At 37.6% G+C, this 19,778-nt stretch overlaps 1 protein-coding gene across 3 annotated transcripts in view; it reads right to left on the bottom strand.

The window, feature by feature from the left end:
* VPS35L (VPS35 endosomal protein sorting factor like) overlaps positions 1–19,778 on the bottom strand; it is a 46,890-nt gene that overhangs the window by 11,081 nt on the left and 16,031 nt on the right. For all 3 annotated transcript variants that reach the window (XM_041401707.1, XM_041401706.1, XM_041401705.1), the window contains exons 15-26: positions 19,705–19,751; positions 17,546–17,657; positions 17,221–17,337; positions 16,824–16,877; positions 16,340–16,420; positions 15,444–15,506; positions 14,215–14,300; positions 13,136–13,216; positions 10,788–10,851; positions 8,718–8,816; positions 7,861–7,938; positions 6,636–6,750 (exon numbers count right to left, since the gene is read on the bottom strand). In XM_041401707.1, coding sequence (XP_041257641.1) covers positions 6,636–6,750; positions 7,861–7,938; positions 8,718–8,816; positions 10,788–10,851; positions 13,136–13,216; positions 14,215–14,300; positions 15,444–15,506; positions 16,340–16,420; positions 16,824–16,877; positions 17,221–17,337; positions 17,546–17,657; positions 19,705–19,751 — 997 coding nt within the window. The remainder of the gene's footprint in view (positions 1–6,635; positions 6,751–7,860; positions 7,939–8,717; positions 8,817–10,787; positions 10,852–13,135; positions 13,217–14,214; positions 14,301–15,443; positions 15,507–16,339; positions 16,421–16,823; positions 16,878–17,220; positions 17,338–17,545; positions 17,658–19,704; positions 19,752–19,778) is intronic.

The raw sequence follows: 19,778 nt of genomic DNA, 5'->3' as shown, positions 1-19,778 counted from the left end.
TATATCAATTTCTATATATAAAGAATCAGCTTGTATTTTCTGTATCTCTGATAGCCTATTAAACTGTACAGATTCAAGATTTCAGGCAGGCAAAAATAAGGAGGACCAAAGTCAGATGGGAAAACAATTAAGCTCCTTAAGTCTACCTTCAAAGAGCAAAAGGGAGCGAGTTGAACATACCTACCCAAAGTATTTTTAGTCACAGCTACAATTACACCAGGCTAAGTCCACCCAAAGGACAAAACCAGGGACCATGCACATCTTCTGCATTCCAAACCACTTCCCTGTCTTACAGCACTGTCAAACCTAATTTAATACTCTGAAGATTTTGCTTCCACATCCAACAGATGTTGGAAATTTAATGAAGCTTGTACTCCAGTGCAAAATATTATTGAGAAACAAGCGTGGGGGGGTTTGTTACTCTATTTTTTCTGTGAATAAATTAATCCATTACTGTTTTGACAACCAAGCATTGAACACATTTTAATCTCCTTCTTCTCACATTGGGTGGGGTCATTGTGAGAGTTTTGCCACATTGTTGAAATGTGGTTTTCCCTTGAACTACTGCTAAACGTTCTCCATCTTAAAGATCTCTACACATTGCTTCCAGAAACAACCAAGAATTGTTTGAAGGAAAAAACCTGAAATTAGAAAATGAATGCACTGCTGCTTGGTGAGCTGGAATGCACTATGTTAATTCACACTACGAATTAGCTGCAGATAAAAAGGTAATTATGTGGATGAAGCTTGGCAGAGCCAGTTTCAGGCATATCTTGGTTAAAGATTGTTACAAGGCATTAGTACTTGGAGACAAAGGCATGCAGAGGCAGAAGTGGAAGATTTGTACAGGGCCATCAGACAGTATCAGCAAGGACACTGGACACAAGAAATTTTATTCTTAACCTGTAATCAGTCATTGCAACAAACACCCCAGCCCACTGCCTCCCCTCCCACCCAGAGAAAAACCAACCACAATTTACAGCCTGCCTCTCTAAATTACACATAATCCCTAAAGACTATGAGGTACCACATCAGCAGCAGTCTCTAAAGAAAGCTCCACCAGTAATACTTAAAATTTTGAAATAACAAATGCTGCAGTTAAATACTATCATTTCTACTGTTATTATGAGGCAAAAAAAAAAATCAAATGAGCAAACATACAAAAAGTATGATGCAAGGCTGGAAAGTTTGTATGTTTTTTGGAGAGAGACATCATTCCTCAGAAGTCTTCCAAATCATTCCTCTCTCAAGTCTTCCAAAGAATCAGCAAGACTATGTTTAAAAGTAATTCCATTTCTAAACACTTAGCATTTAAAAAAAACTTTTAATATTTATCCTTATAGAAATGGCTCTTCAAACAACAAAGCTGAAAGGAGAAAAGGAAAAAGGTCCTCATGAGGGCACATAACTTAATAAAGGATGGGGTGGATGGGGGAAGGAGAAGGAAGAAAAAGTTTTCACAGTGGAGCAAAATAACTACTGCATTCTGTCAGGCTTTGCAGAGACACGTCCTGAGGATGAGCTGGGAGGTGACAGTGTCTGCAGACTGGTCTGGAACGTGACTGCAAAGCACCACAGATGGATCTCAGGATTCTGAGCAAGAAAGCAGCAGATGAACTCTAATATTAGTATGGCATGTGGGGAAAGAAACAGCCCTTGCTAAAACTATAGAAAGAGAAGATCTAAATAGACTATTTACACTCATGAAGGATTTTGGAGTCATTATAGATGGATTCCTAAAAACTACATCCTAAACAGCTGTTAAAAAGGCAAGGCAATTATAAGAATCACTAGGAGAGTAATGGAAAACTGAGGTGTCATTGTATCATTTAGATTGCTGTTGGGCATTTATACCTGGAATAATCTAATCTAGTCCCAGTCTTCCCATTTCCAAAAGCACAGAAAGATAAAAAAGGTGCTAGGACCTGTTTACTTATTAGAAAAAGCAATACTGACAACAACTTCAGGAATTTACAGACTATGTGATCTCACAGACAGCAAGAAGAAAATGAATCAGGAGTGGCTGAATTCTGCTCCAGCAGATCAGCTGCATGCTCTGAGCCACTCACCTAACATTCAACATAAATGAATCCCTAGACATTAGACTTCCAAGTAGCAGATCACTGTGGAACTCATCATCCCATGAAGTTACAAAGACCAAAAAGTAAAAATTGATTAAAAATATTAAATTCCCAAGAACTGAGCCGTCTATTTTATTAAATACCACGGTCTGGTCCATACACAAGCTTTGCTGAAGGATGTATTAAATCACCTGCACCTGAAAGCCAAGAAGTATCATTCTATGTTATTGTTTCCCTAGGAGATGCTACAAGACACTTTCAAAAACAGGTCATGGGCTAGACAGACTCCAAGAACTGACAAACTGATATAAAGTGCTAGTCTGAAAAGCTTACAGAGACAGAGATGTCACCTCTCTCACATCATACAGAAAAATGATTGGCTGGGATAAAGAGAGGAACAAGAAAAAGCTCAGGGAATGGGAGAAGTCTCCAGCTGTGGAAGTCCCAGGTAACACAAGAGGTCACAGCTGTGTCCAAAGGAAGCAACACTTAGCATTGCTAGTAAGGAAAACAGTATCACATCATGCTTTTCCCAAAGTTCTTTTACTGCCTTCAAGGAAAGCAGTATTTAAAAAGATAACAGAGTCACCATATACCATTCTCACCAGAGAAACATGAGCTAAGAAGTCCTAGTATCTGTAATTATGAAAATCCCTTCATGTTCCTATTTTTCTAAATTCATAATCTCAAATTCTCTCCATTTATATTCTTCAGATCTATAAAGATTTCAGGAGATTAAGAAGAAATACTAGAAATTGTTATCTAATGGTACTTCAAAAATACTCTAAACCATTATTAGTTAATTACTCTAAACCATTATTTCTCCAGAGCGGAAAAGTAACATTTTCTGCAGTAGAAATGAAATTATTTCCCAATCCACTAGGTGTAACTGTGTTTTAGCCACAACTGGAAAACAAAACAAATACCTAGAAGTGCATTAAGCACTCTATGCTTCAGAATTAAAATCTGCATTTGCTAAGCAAAAAGGTCTGCAGCAGCTGGTCTAAGGGAGAGGCTCTCCATTTTTATAAAGTCTAATGTTTGACAATATCCCAGTGAAATCAGTCAGACAGAATAAGCTCAATTACCTTATTCACTCAGCATGTTATTTCTCAAGTGAGGCAAAGATTTCACAGCCTTTAAAACAAAAATGCTGCTTAACACACATTACAAGTTATGTCATCTCTAGCACCTGCTGAATGCTGTGACCAAACTTTAAAAACTCATGCTGTCTCTTTTTTTTTCACAGACAAAAGTAGCATTTCCACAGAGAGGAAATGTGTGCAATGAAAATCATACCTATATCTCAGAAGTCCAGAAGAGTGACACAATGGAGCATGCATTTAATCTCAATTTAGTCCAAGCACCCCCATGACAGGAAGCATGACCAATGAGAATTTATTATTCTCTCTTGGCAGCATGCAGGGCTCAGTGGCTCAGTTAAGAGAAATGAAAAGCTCATCTCTGTAAAATCTAGCATCTTCCTTTCAAAGGTGGGCTCTTAATGGGCTCTCCAGAGGTACAAACTATGCATCCAGGGCAAATTCACCTAAAGCATTTTAAACATAATTACAGATTCATTTCATTTAAAGCAGGTCTTGGGATCTGGAGATGAAAGAGACAACAGTCATTTTTGATACATTCTGAACATTCCCAGACAGACATCCATCATTGTATTACTGCTGGAGTTTCATGAGCCTATAAATTCACATTTCTGACCCAATTCATTGTCTTAAAGAAAATCTATTCCACAAAATATTAAAATTTTCTAATACTGAAGTATTTGGATGAGTCCAAACACTTGATTTGATTTAACAGTGTGGGAAATCCAAGCAAGCAAGGCTGGGATAGAGGAAATGTGAGCAGTGAGACACAAGGACTGACAGTTACTACTGCTGCTCCTTGAAACTGGGAATGATCAAAACCCAAACTTTTCCAGCTATAAGCAGATTAGCTGTGGCTCTCCAACTGCTGATAGTTTATCAAATCAATCTTCAGGCTCATAAATCCATTTATTGTTATGACCTGCACATCCTTCTTTTTCAAGATAGATACACTGGCAATTCACAGAAATCTTCCTATTGCCAACAGAAGTTGTGGAACTCAATTTGTTATGTGCTTAAGTAAAAAGTCAACTCACAAACAGCTGAACTCCCCACAGAAACTTAAAACTGAGAAAAATCCAAGACTTCACCTTGCTACAAACAGCAGCTGGAATCTTCAAGGAGGAAATGCATGCACAAAACTCATGTGTGCACCACTGCTGACTGAGCTATCAGATCAGGTACATTACCTTTCAGCTTTATTTCTCTTCACAATTTTAAACCAATTAAGCTAACTCAAATCAGCATGAAATAAAGGTTACAGACAAGGCACAGTTTCTCTTCCTGGCCTAATGCTATCATTAATGACACACTCTTAAATCTTCACTTCATGCTGCATTGGTTTTAGTAGATCAGTGTCTAATTGGCACCAGTTAACTGACTGGAGTGAAATCTGCTGTTATGAATTCATCAGTACTTCTTCTTACTCATTCAGTTGAGATACAGATTAAACTGAGTGAAAAGTAACTTTCAAGGACACATTATGTGACTTCAGTGCATCAACATATGGAAAGACAGTTCACAAAAAATGTCCCAAGACAGTGTCTGTTTAACACATGCTAAATTACTCACACAAGTGACATGTCTCTGAGTACAAATGATACCCAAAATAGCTTTGCTAGGGGAGCAAAAAAGTGATTAACTATATAACCTTGGTAAATGAAGTGAGTTACTGAACATCAGTTTTGCTCTTGCTTCATTTTAACAAAAGCAGAGCTGGACCAAATGCTCCTCTCTCTAGCTTGTGGGTCCAAAATTCAGGAGAGTGTGGTTAATGAACATGCATTTTAGAGACTGAGATCATAATACTTTGCATTTATCTGCTACCTTAAAAGATTTCAGGATGGGGATCCTGTAAATTGTTTAGTGAGTGCACTGTATTCATGTGCCAAACAACAGCTGTGCACACTTGTAAACCCTCACACTGAAAAATCTGGACAGTTGTTGGGGCCCAAGAGTCTCACTCAGAGAAGAACTGGATCACAAAAACAGCTGAAAAGCAGTTTATAAATTGAAAGATATTAAATCACAGAGTGGGTCCCAGCATGGTCAGGGAATAATTCTCAAAGACCAAATATTACAGAAAAACTGCTTTGGATTTGCTTCCAATAAGAGAAGCTCCGCAACACAGCAATAATAATGAAAATTGACATACAGGATAAGGTAAGCTGGTCAATTAAATAAAACCCCATAGAGAGAAAAGGTGAGCCCATTTTATGTAAAATCTGAAAGCAACTTCACAATGCTAATTGCACAACAACAGACTTTGCAGATCTTTTATTTGCACAACAAACTTGGACACAACAGTCAGCTTTACTCTAAATCCCTCTGCTTTGCTGTATGGGCAACATCAGATTCAAAACAAAGAAATGCAACAGTCACCATGCACTAAAAAGTCTTAATCAGCATCCTAAGTCAGCTTGTTTGTGCAGCTGGAACTTGCTGGTAAATGCAGAGCTTGGAAAACAAGCTCTCGTGAAGAAGCACAGAGCTACCACAAAGAATTAATAGCACAACAAAGGATGTTGCAAAGTAATCCAATTTATTACTCTCACAGGTCCACTGGAAACATGTAAAGGAAAAGCATTTACTATTGGAGAGCAGACATTTGATGTCAGGACTAAAATTGCAAAACAAAGTAGAATGACATCACTTCAAAAAGGAAAAGAAAAATACTGCAAGCAGTTAAAAGTACATGAAGACTCTTGGAGTAGATAACTGACTTCCATCTGTAACATGAACGAGTTCATATTAAATGGTGATACAGATTTCATGTTCATTCTGACGCCAGAATAGCTCCCGGTTTTTTCCCCAAATCACTTTTTGTCAGAATCTACTATTACTTAACACTGAACTAACAGGATGGCTGAAAATGTGCTCAGGCACATTTCAATCAATAGTTCAGATCCCAAAAAAGAAAATATATTTTTCAGTCTTCATGTGATCTGATATTACACCATTGTTTCTCTCTGATATAGTGGCACATTTTCCTGGCTCAGCATTTGTCAAGCAGGTGCTTTGAGAGCAAGTTTCTGCTGTCACTGACCTAACCTGGAATTCTTTTCCAGCTCATTGGTGAATTTTGTCAGTCTGTGAACTACTACACAGATGTTTTTATTTCTTTTTTCAGTTATAATAAAGCACATTATTTCTGATTAGAGTGCTTGCATAATTATGCAGGAGAAAAGCTGTCCATAATTCCTAAGTAATTTAGGACAATCTACCTCATGGCCAGGACTATGCCAGCTACAGTCAGCTGTCCTGGCTGTTGAGCTCACACTGAAGAGCTGCTTCAATGTGACAAGGTTTGGCTTTAACAGTGTTTGAAACAGAGCTGTATTTTAATTGCATCATAAATATACATATGACTTAGGATATCAACCAAGTTATTATTCAGTTAGAAATGTTTCTAAAATAAGAGAACCTTCAAGCAGCCAAATTCATGCCTTACCTTGTGAAAGGCACTGATTTGCCAGAGCAACCTGTCCAGAGTGTAGATACAGATTGAGACGTGTGAAGATACTGCTCAGAGATGGAATTGTAATGAAGCAGAAGGCCACACAAGCCTAAAGTAAATTTTAAAAAATTGAATAAAATTCCTATCTCAGAGTTATAACAATCTTTACTGATTTAATACACAACTAGGAATCAAAACCCATAAATCAGTTTTGGAAAACATTTTCAACACAAAGCAAATATTATTGTGAAGACCAAAATCAGCAACTTTAAATTTCTAATGAGTATTTCAATAATTATATAACTTTTTCAATTGTTGCTATTACTAGATAAGCTCAAAACTGACTCTCTGTGACTGTAGCTCAAGGAGTTCCTCTCTCCTCAGGTAACCACCTTGCAGCTCAAGACCAAAAGCTAACTAGAAAAGGAGAATAGTGTCCTCAGGGGAAAGCCATCTGCCCAGTGGTCAGAGCAGGAGCCCTGAGTGCACAGGGAGGAAGCAGATGTAGCCCAGGTGCTGCAGCCCAAAGCCCGGGACAGGGCAAGGAGCCCCCAGGCAGAGAGAAGCCCCCAGGACAGCACACAGCTGCCAGGAACTGCAGCACACACAAACAGCTTCCCACGTGCAGATGGACACACCTTGGTTGCCACATTGCAGGTTAGAAGAAGGGAACACAAGCAGCCTGGATATCCTGTGATGGCCTGTGCACAGTTCAAGGCACATTTGACCATCTCTACATACACTCAGAGGAGATAAAGCTGAAAGGAGGACCTTATTTGAAATTCAAATCCTGATTTCAGCATATCAGCACTGATATTATGAGACAGAAGTTTGAATATATTTTATACCCCATCTCCCATTCTCTCTATAACTGTGAGTTACACAGAAATTTAGTATTTTATTTCAAATATAATTTGAAAAGCTGAGCTTTCCAGAATTCACACAAACACCTCTCTGGTGAACCTTCCTTTAGAGAGGGAGTCAGTCTTGCTGCTCTTTTTCAACACAAAGCTGCTATTAGATGCTTTGGGTCTTTTTTTCCTTAAACATCAACATTTGGCTTTAGAGAGGAAAGACTGCTCTTAACAAGAGAAAATGGGACTACAAACAGTGTCAAAAAATACAAACATACTGGTTTTGCAAAAATGATAAACTTAGGTGGCAGCAGACAGTATTATCTGCAAAGAAAGCAGGCTCAGAGTTTATTAGTCAGACCTACCCTGACAAATGCAGCAGTCTTTCTGGAATGATTTCCTTTCATCACCCTTCTGGTTTCCATTGCTAGCTGATTCACAGACTACACACACAAAACAAAAGCAAACCATTAAGAAAAATGCACAGCCTCAGTGGCAAGTGACAACCTGCATGTTCTGCTGCATGCATTTAGAGAATAGCCAGTGTCCAAAGGAACCCTGACACACTGTGTCCCTACTGTACTATTTACTTTTTATTGGGAGAATGTTGGTGACTTCCTTAAAGCAAATATAACTAAATTTGTGAAAGTAGACTTGTTTTATTCAAGCCTTTAGATTATAATTTCCTTCCCAGCTATGGTGCTATCACCTCCTTGCTAGCATAACAATCATGATTTCTAGCTAACACAGATTAGAAAACCATAAACCAAAATAACAAATGGATTTAAGGGAAGATACAATGCTGCAAAGGAATCAGATGCAGCTAATGCACACCTGTGACTCAATATAGAGAAGAGATTAACCTTCCCAAGCACAGCAGGACTCTGCCTGGATCTGCAGCCAGACACAGTCTAATCTTTCCTAGATGGAGGATTACAGAAGAGGCAATCCAAATTCTGAATGCACAGAAGTGTCATTTATTTTTATACATAAAATCTCTGCAAGGTAGCCCATTTTCTTTGTTGCAATGGTACCATGCATGACTGCCAAGCAAGAACTTCAGAGTGTTTAGGGGGATAGAACCAGAGATGAGATCAAAGCTCACTTTATAAACACCTGATTAAAATACTTCAGACTTATTTTGCAATACACCAATAACCTGAGCAGGGAATGGGAGAAATGCAAATATATTCCCCCCAAAGGTAGATAAACTGTGGCTTACATGAATCAGCTGGACTAGAACAGGCTCCAGATTGCAAAACATTGATCTGGCTTCAACATAGAAACTCAGCTGCTGCTCAAAGTCACGGCCAAATGAAACCTGTAAGAGAAAAAAGGTCCCAGACTTTACCACTGTAGGCCTTAAATACATGTAAAACTGCATGCAGATAAATCACAGATATTCAAAAGTCAAAATCCCCATATACTGCTAAGGAGAAAACCCAGCAGTAACAACAAATAGCAGTCAGAGAATTTCTGTTCTTTTAACTGTCTGCAATATTTGAGCTTCAGGTTTGTTTCATGAAAGTTTTACTGGTTTGGTTTTTTGGGTGTTTTATCTATACTCCACATGAGGGTCTATCTACTTTATAGATCAAGTATTTTTCAAGAAAACAAAATTTAAATCCTGTTTGTGAAGTGTTTTCAAACCTAGCAGAATTCTTGATTCTTTATGGGAGAGACGAAGGCTTGGTTTTGATCACACTTAGAAAGCAACACAAAAAAACCCAGAATAATAGAAACAGATCTGTAAATCTATATTCAGATTCCTCTCATTTCTAGTTGATAAAGGGCCTTCAACAGAAAATAGCATTTTTCCTAATTAGATAAAACAGTATGAAGAGCAGGTTTTCCTCAAGTTTGGTTAATTAACACATGCTTATATAGTATGGCAAAAGCCTGTAACCTTGCATTGTGGCAGGAAAGAAGTCAAAAAACAACCTTTGTGTGAGAACAACCCTCTTCCAACCCTGAAGATTTAAAAAAACCCAAGTGCTGTCAGCTGGAGTGTCTCAGCTGTCAATTAAAAGTAGAGCATGAGGAACATTCTCCAGGCAGTCTGTATTTATGTATTCTATTGCAATTTTTTTTTCTTAATAGAAGTCAAGGTTGCATTATTTATTATTTCTCAAGTCACATGCAGAAGAATTTTTTACAAAATTAGAATAAAATTTACATTTAATCCATACAGTGAAAGATCAAAGCAACTGCACCAGAAAACAAAGGATTGCTTCTCACATTACAGCCATCTTTGCTTTTCCTCTATTTGTACAACTGCTGATTCTTGAGTCCTAGTCCAAAGAAAATGTACCCAAAACTATAAATTTTTCCACCAAAAAGTCTGTAAGGATGACTGTAACAATTTCTTTTCCCTCCACATCTTAATGTGTGCTGGTTTAAATTCATAGTCATTTTGCTGCTTTGGGATTTTTTTCCCCCCAAACCAGGACTATCAAGACACATCAAATTTTGTTCGGTGCAAGAAATCCTCCTTTAGGAGGAAATTATACTGCATGTAAAGCTTAATAAAGCAAGGCTATATTAGAACATTCATTAGCAAATTATTATAGTTGAAGAAAAAGCAACCATCTAGAGTAAACCCATAGAACTGCAACAAAGAACAAAGAGGACAAGTAGGCACAGAGCCTGACAGCTCTGTGTGAGAGGAAAACCAGGCATTGGGAGTATATGGTTAGAGAATACAGAAAGCTTGAGAAAGTCTCCCTAAAACAGCCTAACATCTCAAAACCAACAGAGACCAACAAAAGATGTATTGGAATAAGAGTGAGGGATGGGCTTAAAGACTGATTTCAAGACAGAACACCTGGGGTTCTCCTGGGACTACTAATTTAATTATATGAATTATTTTATTTATAAATTAAGATAAACAGAGACAGAATAACAAAAAGTTACACTTATTTTGTATTTTTGAAAGCTGGTATTGGTTCCATTTAGAGCCAAGTAGTGGAACTTCCTTCACATAAACCAGTGACCTCTCTGATGCTTCAGTTGCTGATTAACTTTTAAATATGTGCTCTGTTTTACAGATTTACAAAACTAGCAGAAAATGCAATTAAATAAACAACATGTGTACTTTAAACTTTCAGCTTCAGCACTGTGTGACATTTCTTTGAACACAGACATTATCTCACTGAAATGACTGCCTGTGCTTCCTGAAGCAAGTCAGAGACTGGGCTCTGACCCAGCCACACGGGCACCTGCTCCCCGTGGGCATCTCACACAAATCCAAGCTCTGGGGTGCACCCAACACTTGCACACAATGGTCACTCACCATTTTTATGAATCCATTTATCAGAGTTGCTAACATTCTTTTCTCATCCTCAAGTGTTAGTGCACTAGAAAAAAAATTATTTGGTAAATTTTAGAATATTGTTTATCGTATTTATCTATAAAGGGTCAAATTATACATAATATTTTATAAATTTGTCTGTAGAAAACTAATTTTAATGTGAATATCACGAAGTCAGTCATGAACCAATCCAAATTACAGATTTTTTAAAAAGTAAAAGTTGCTGAGTCTCTTTAGACTCTCTAAAAACTCAGACTTTGGCATGAGGAGAAGAAAGCTGATGTTTTTTATTGTAGCAAACAAATGGCTTCAGTCTTGTGTTGCAATATGAGAACTTGAGAAAGAATTAAGTCTAAAAACCTAAAGAAATTAGTAAGTCTATTCTTAGAAGAAAGTGATCCTATTTAAGGAATAAAACTTTTGAAATACCCTTTAAATGTTATACACTGTAGAATACAATAAACATACTAGTTTATTGTTTCATTTGGGGTTTGTTTTGTTTAAGGTTTTCTGTTTTAACCAACCTTGCCTCAGAATTTAAAAAATAATGAACTTCACCTTGCTACAGTGCTGGTTTTCTTTATGTTTCAATAAGAACTGAATTAAACTGATATGTAAAAAAGGAGTTTCTTTTCAAAACTATCAGACACCTATTCTACACCAAGAGTCCAAAACCTGATTTGAAACAAATTTGCATCACATAAAAATCCACTCAGTCAAACCTGTTTCACTGAAAATGGATGAACAAAAAGTTAAATTACAATTAACTAATACAATTTAATCCCTTTACTATTATATGCTTGGCTCCAGCTTTGACCTTTAGTGTATCAGTTACCAATTTCCAACTCAGACACCAGATGGGAAGAGAACAATAGTTTTACTATACAAATTCAGTAAGGGAGGAAAGAAAACCTCAGCATGATGAGCTCATTAGTGCATTGCCAATCAAAAGAGTCAACTGATGGGCTCTGAAAGGCTCAGAAGGCTTGTAATTAGATCTCCAGGTCAGTAATAGGTTTCCAGTTCAATTGTGCATCAGACCCCTAGCAGTGTAAAGGCTGTTACCCTCCAGCAGCTGTTACAGGGGTCACAGAGCCCACACAATGGGCTGGAGTTTCCTCAGCCAGGGTGCAAAAACAGATGCAGGAGTTACTTAAAGATAACTGGAATTTAGGATGATTTACCAAGAGATGTACAACCATCTCAGCTCAAGGAACTGCTGGTTTAAGGGATTTCAAATGCCCCAGTAAATGATCAAATTGTTTTGGCAAAGTGTCAGAGGAAGCACCAGCATGGATTGCTATAAGCTGCTTTATTTTTTTTAATAAGCTGGTTTAAGGTATAATATATTGCTCTATTTGAAGGCTGAAGTGGCTTTTAGTGCAACATACAGCCAAGTAAGTTACTCTAACCCAAAATAAAGCACTCTAGCTGGTATAAATTTGAATTACATGCTAAATCTGACCTCTTTATTGACAATAAATCTTGCACTCATGGCCTATCAAGGATGAGAAAGTTTTAAGTTCCTTTGCAGCATCTGCCATATTAAGAGGCTCTGGGCTCAGAGTGGCAAAAGAGACTGTGCCCTTACAATTCAACCCAAACCAGAAGGAAAAAAAGGAGGTTTTTGTCCTCTTGAGAGCTAGAATTTGCAGCACTGTGATGCTCTGTTTTCAATCAGACACAGATTTTGGTGTGATTTTTGCAAATTACCTACAAACCACACTGCTTTCCACACTGCACAACAGTGAGGGTGCAGCAGGGCACAGGGGATCCCAAACAACCTCAGCTCTCAAAGCCAAGGGCAAAATAGAAGAGGAGAAATTAGAGGAAAGATAGAGATGGTGCAACAGCTTCTCAGTTCTAGCTTCCCCTATTGAAGCTCCTAGAGATCTTCCAGGTTTTCTTTTAAAGTCTTTACAATCTTTCTAATGCCTGAAAACACTGACCCTTAAAAATGTATAATTGAGTATGGCAATCTGTGCTTTAGTAGCTACACATTCACTTGAAACTCAGAAATAGCTTATTATTCACTATAACTCAAAGATTACATTGGTTTCACCCTCAAAGTGTTTTGAAGATTGGATTGCAAAGTGTCTCTGCTTCACTGGAAAACTACAAAACCACTGCTACTTCCTTTTTAAAATTCTGCTTCAGCAGTAATTAAAGAGCAAATGGGACGTGCTGCCACTTCACTGCACAGCTCTTCCCTCAGCACTAATTGGATTCATGTCTTAATCCACCTTGAAACAAACAGCCCCAGAAACACGAAACCACTTCAGGCAGCCCCACTCTGCATAAAGAGAGCTCTCAGCAGAGGTTCCTCTTACTTCACAGAATCGTGCATGGTCTTGCAGACGTGCAGGAGAGCGTTGAGTATAACAGGATCCTTCGTTGGCTCCTGCTGGTGCCTGCAAAGGGTGTCAGAAAAACGATTAAAAATCCTGCTCTGTCAAAATGGAAAACAATTCATAGAATAACACCCATTTAATGCATCATTTCAATCACCAGCACCATATGACACTGCACAAATTTTAAATTCACTTGTGAACCAATGAACATCAATGATCACATGGTTAATATGGGTAGAATTCCAGTAAATGCCAGCCAAGAAATATTATCTTAAAATACACAGCTGCATTGCCAAGCCACAGACTCTGATTCCTTAAGGGACACAGTAAGGTGGACATGTGATACACTGAGGCAATCTAAGAACATCAAAATAAAACCATCCTGGATTTACCAAGATATATTCTAATTTCTCATCTACTCAGGGACAGGCAGGAAGGATCAGTGTCAGGTTTAGGTACACAGGCACATGTGCAGTGCAGCTCCACTAAGATGATTAAGGGGCCACAGCATCTCTCATGTCTTGGCAGTAAAGCCAAGAGAGCTGGCCTCGTGTGCCCTAGGGGAGAGAAGGCTTGGGAGGCTCAGCAGTGAATATAAATACCTGAAGGGAAGGTGGAAATGAGAAAAATGTTTCAAGAAACTTCTTAATTGTTTGAAAAGGACTGCTTAACTTTCAGAACAGTTGAATGTATTTTCATGTTCTAAGTTCATTTTCAACTGTAGCAATACTCTATTCTGTGCTGTCACAGCAACTGGAATGTGAAATAAATTTCATAAACTGACTAAGGCAACACAAAAAAAAAATTAGCTCAGACAACAACTATTCTGTTAACCCACAGCAAGTCAGCATTAATATAATTACTTCAACTTTCTTTGTGAACAGTCAAACAGTCCATCAATAAATTAACAAAATTGACACATTTTCTTTTTTCTTTCCCATAGCCTGGAAACCTTCTTAGATTAAACAGCCAATATACTGACTCTTCTTCCCTAGCCATCTTTCAGTAAGTTTCTCAGAGCCTCCAGAGTGCATTTCACTTCAACAGTCTCCACTTACTTAATAAAAGACTCCATAATGCACTTGCAAACCTCCACTCTCACACTTTCCTTCTGGAACATATCCAGAAAAGGCAAGAATTTCTCCTGAAAGTACAAATACATAAACAAGTAAAATTAGGTGTGTTACAAGCAACACACTTATTTTGGATAATTTTTATAAGCACAGCAATTTAGGTAAAACTATGTTCATCTGTTTTGAAAACAGTAATTCATCTCCACGGATGAAAAAGTGGAACTAATGGGAAAGGACTGATGGTTGAAAGATGTATCAATTTATTGATCACAGAGAGCCAGAAGGGAACACAAAATACAGAACTGTTTGAATCAAATGTTGCACTTTATTTTTAAAAGCAATCATATGCTTCAAACAGCTTAGGGTCATCACAAATTCAGACATCAATAGGAAAAAAAAAGGAAAATATTATATACAATTAAAATAATCTACACATCATCAACAATTTCACATCTATCCAGGTATAAGGTATAAGACATACAATTTCCTTTTATTATATACAATTAAAATAATCTACACATCATCAACAATTTAACATCTATCCAGAGCAAGTTAAGAAGGTATAAGACATACAATTTCCTTAAAAAAACAAGGGTCTAGGTCGTTTAACATACTAAAATACTTCATGTCTGTATCATCTCAAGAATATAGCGAGGGTAAGTTTTTCAGAATTATCCAAGCAATTTGTGAACAAGGCTTGACCCCAAGTCCACAGCATCAGTCTTGAGTTTCACTTTAAATGGTTTCTGTACTGTGACACACACTTGCTGTCTTTGTTTCTATTTTTCTACCTCATACAGAGTCTCTGACCTCCCTGAGTTCCACTTTGCTCCAATGCCAAGTGAAAGTGCAATGAGAGGGTATGATAAGTATGTATCATCACACAGAAACAGCTACCAGCAATTACATTAACACACACACAAATAAATGGTATTTCATCTTCCATTCACTGTCACTTATGCCACAGTAACAAACAAACTTAGAGCATTTAACAGCCTAATGAAAAAAGTATAGAAAACTGGAAATGGAATAATAAGTACTTAAGTAGTAAGCAACAGAAAGCTCACAAAATATTTCTGCACTTAGCTACATGACAAAAAGTCCTTGCATTCTGTGAACTTGTAAACAATCTAAATATCCCAGACAAGGCAAATTCTCTTGCAGAAAAACTGCCAAACAGTTCTTAAAAATGTATTAAAGAGAATATCACTTACCACTGAAAAAAGCAGAGCAAAGTCATAGATATAGGTAATAACTTTCTGAATAATTGACTGCAGCTAAAGGGTAGAAAAAGGAAAAGTTTAAAAAAGGGGAAAATTATTGTAATACGAGTTAAATTAAGACTACCCACACCAGAGATTATTCTTCTTTAGTTATTCATAGAAGACTCTTTTGAAAGATGTTTCAAGCACTCACCAACATAATCTCTTTCCCCAGAGTGGGACAAACTATAGCTATGCTGTTCCTCCACACTTTTCCTACATACCCTTCAGAACCCATATTGAACAGAGCCTGGCCAGCCTGCCCAGGCTTTATTTGCTCTTCACTTCCATAGTTAAGCACATTTTTTTAGAGTCTCCATATCCTCCAGCTCTCTGCACTAAAAATCTCAGCCAAATAAATAAAGAAAGAAAACTCAAACCAGTTTGTTAAACCTTCTTTTGTAGGCACTTTTTCTACCCTCCAAGTAACCAACTAATCCATATCTCATCTGGCATTCAGTCAAGAACTGGACACAATAATTCACTGAAGCCTTAACAATGCCAAGTAGAGATGGATTATTTTATGGTTTACTTCTGTTTAAACAGCCTATCATGATTGCTAATTTCCTTCAGCAAACACCACTGCTGATGTAGGAGTTAACTCTTGCTACTTCTAAATACATAAATCATTCAAGTTTAGCATTTCTCAGAATTAAAAGACTGATGTGCATGGAAAGAAAGGAGGAATAAATCACAGCATTACAGTGTTCCAAGAGACTTCCCAATTTGAAACTAGTGTTTAAAAATAATTGTTTTGTTATAAAAGTTATCAATAATGTTTAAGAATTTATTCCACCTACGAAAATGCACATGAGATTTTTACAGATTTGTCAAAACAAACTCTTTACCTGTGGGTAAGCATCTTCAAATGCTCGATCAGGAGTCATGTGTTTGATAACATCAGCCAGAACCGTATTGACCTCTCGCTTCTGTGCACCAAAAAACAAGGTTACAAAATGAAATTGGCACATAAATCAAGTCACTAAACACCAGCTGAGTAAGATAATTTATTTCCATTTGCCAAAGCATCAGCTTTTTACAGAGCTCTAATTAAGCCAGGAACTTTAACCATAGCTCCAGTAAATCCTTACTTAAACTGACCCATCTGCCATTAAAACAAAAGGATAAGAAATGCTCAGTGCTGTGGGGTAGGAAAGCTTCAAAGCTGCATCTTTTGTCCCCATTCATCTTCCATGAAAGGAAACACATTTTTTCATTCTTACACATTTATAGTGAATAGTCAAACCTTTTCATCTTTAATACCAGACTGCCAGCACAGCCACTTAGTCTGTATCAGAAAAATTCAAAGGAAACAAAGTAATTTCCACCTACCGTAAAATGTCTGCAGGTATACTCCACCCACACTTCAGCACAGTTGATATAATCCTAGAAATACATGTGTCTCATGACTACCAATATTTGCAGGAGACTGTGAGAAATACACTTGCAAAAATGACACTTGAAAGAATTAACTTCTGAGGTATGATTCATGCAGACCTAAAGATCTAGAACTCAAAAGCTGCATTTGGGTAATAATGTTGTGTAAAATTAAGTTACGCATCAGCAGAGCTAAGAAAAGCAGGGATGATCCAAAGATATTACAGCCATTACTTATTTTTTTGCAACTGTGTGTATTTAGAAAAGGTAAACAATGTCATGCCTGAACAACTGGCTACAACTTTGCTCTAAACACAGAGTCAGTAGTGAAACAGAATGGACAGTAACTCACCTGTGGGTTCTTCAGCTTTGTTATAACCTTCCAGGCTTCGTTTAATATTTGAAGGCGATCATTTTCAGGAGGATCAGCCAATGCCAAGTTTAATCCCAGGGAGCGAAAGAGGAGATGCTGACAGTTAATGAGAAATTTTTAATTAAAAGCAGACAATGCATGTCCATCCAAGACTGGTCTGGCAGGTACAGTGTGCAGAAAGATTCTCAGATCAAACCACTTGAATAATTTTAATCAAGTGACACACAAGTTATGTAGGCAACTAAGAGCATAAAGACCTCTGTCAAAGGAAAGGAATTGGCACAAATTAGATAGAAAATGTTACCTTTGGGAATCCAGACTCATCACACTCTTTAATCATGCCAATGAAGTCCATTGATCTTGCAGCAATAAACTCTGCTCTGAACGCTGACATGACTGAATTCAGCAGCAAAGCACTGCAATGAACAACACAGATCAATACAGCTCAACAGCAGCTCAAACTTAATAGTACCTGCATTTACATCAATCTGAACTTCCTAGACTAACAACTGGGCAGCATCTATCATAAATTTTAAGAAAAGAAAGATAATTAGGAAAAAAAGAATCCCACACAAACTGAGCTTGCTTTGATGAGAATTAATGATGCATAAGCAAAACAAGAAAACATTAAGCCATCAGATAAGCAAAGGTAACCCAGCCTGTAAAATACTTCTTCCACACAGGTGTTTTTGAAGCCATCATTTAGAAATATCAAGGAAATCAGGAGTAGCTGACATTTAGAAACTTACTCTCTGTTTAACTACAGTTCAGAAGAATACTTAGGGAGGGCAAACCCCTATTGACATTTTAATTAATTATATATGCATTATAAAAGCCACATTTCTAGCAGCTGCACTGATAGGATTAAAATGACCCAGTCATGGTCATGTGAAAACTGGCAATGACATATTTAGACATTTCTGATTAACCACTCAGACAGGTATTTGTGTTACTATCAAGCCAAAGCCACAATGGAAGAGTGAACTCACTGCATCACTGTAATATCAGTTTCCTCAGCCATCAGCTAGCTCAAGAAGCTGCCTCATAAAACACTGTGCCCTTCACTAGTCTGAAACAGACAGTTTGAATACAGGGCAGCTTACCTTGAGGGAAATTCTGTGAAGTGCTTAAAATAACCCAGCAGCTTCTCTGTTTCTGCCTAAGCCTTAGTGGTCCCATCCCAACTTGACTGGAATTTGCATTTTATCATTAGACAAGCACTTCCAGGTCATTAGGTCTGTGCTTTGCAATACAGAGAGAAGGCTGTCCCTTTTCACTTAGATGGCTGCAAAGTAGCTCATGGAACATATTGAGATTATTTCAAGATTTATACACTGATGCCTTTTGCTTTGTAGTATCTTGACAGTCGCGAGAAGACACAAACACACAGAACTCCGCTTTGAAAGAAGACTACTGTTTTAAACTGGATTACTCAACTTCCCAATAAAAAAGACATCTCCCAAAAACATTTCTTTCAAAAAAAACCTCATTATACTCAACACTTCATCCTTCCTTCAAAGAGGAAACAGGAACAAAGAGGAGGAGCCCATCCTTACACTGAAAAATGCTGAAAGTTGATTTGAAAATAAGTTCCACAAAACAATTAAATACCTATTCAAAACAATTTGTACATCAGAGAATGTGAACTATTTTTGTCTGTTCTATACCCACTGATACAATACCACTTTCACAGCACATTTTTTAAATCATGCTTTCCCTGCAGTCCTTAGCTCAGTCACAGAATGCTGGCATTCCTCAGCTAAGTGCTTAACATATTTTAGTTCCTCAGCTGCTGCAGAACTGGACTGTGCAAAGCACATTAAAAAAAATAGCTGAAAACTTTCACAGAACTCAGCCAAGCTACCCAATAAAATGCAGAGAGGAGCCCATCAGCAGGCCAGATGGCATTCACAAAAGCCAGTCAGTACATCCAACTTTCAGACCAAACCATCTTCCTGAACATGACGACCCTGCACAAAGACTTCTAGTAGACATTTGAGATACTAATTTTAATGCTGAAAAAAGCAAATCCCTAAGTATTACCACCTTCCAAAGGTTGCCGGCAGCTTTACAACTTCCCTTGCTGAATGCATGTATGGCCTGACTGTAGCCAGTGGAAGACAGGGGGAAAGAAGGGAAGGAAAACCCAGAAAAGTGAAGCAAAACCAGGCATCAGAGACAGGGCTAAGGGAGAACACATTAGATGTCCTAGACTTTGGCTTAGGAACCAGAATGCAGCAACCAAGTTAAACTAATTAACTTTAGCTTGACAAGTAATCTACCATATTTTAGAATTCATCTCTGCAAAAGAGATGTTCACAATAATGATTTAGTAAGCTACTGGAAGAATGAAAGCTGCACTATGCATCCAAACTGTTTCCAAAAGAGGAAGAGAGAACATTATTGCAGGGACTCAGGGGTACTTGTTACAGACTCCTGTCTTCTACACTCTGCAACACTTACTTGTTCCCCAGCTTTTTGCATCTCTCCATCATCTCAGTAAGCAGAACCTGGAACAATTATTTATTAAAATTAGT

This window comes from Onychostruthus taczanowskii, unplaced genomic scaffold, assembly GCF_017590055.1.
Source record: "Onychostruthus taczanowskii isolate IOZ18803 unplaced genomic scaffold, ASM1759005v1 scaffold19, whole genome shotgun sequence".
Taxonomy (NCBI): Eukaryota; Metazoa; Chordata; class Aves; order Passeriformes; family Passeridae; genus Onychostruthus; species Onychostruthus taczanowskii.
This window is presented reverse-complemented; position numbering and strand designations above follow the sequence as displayed.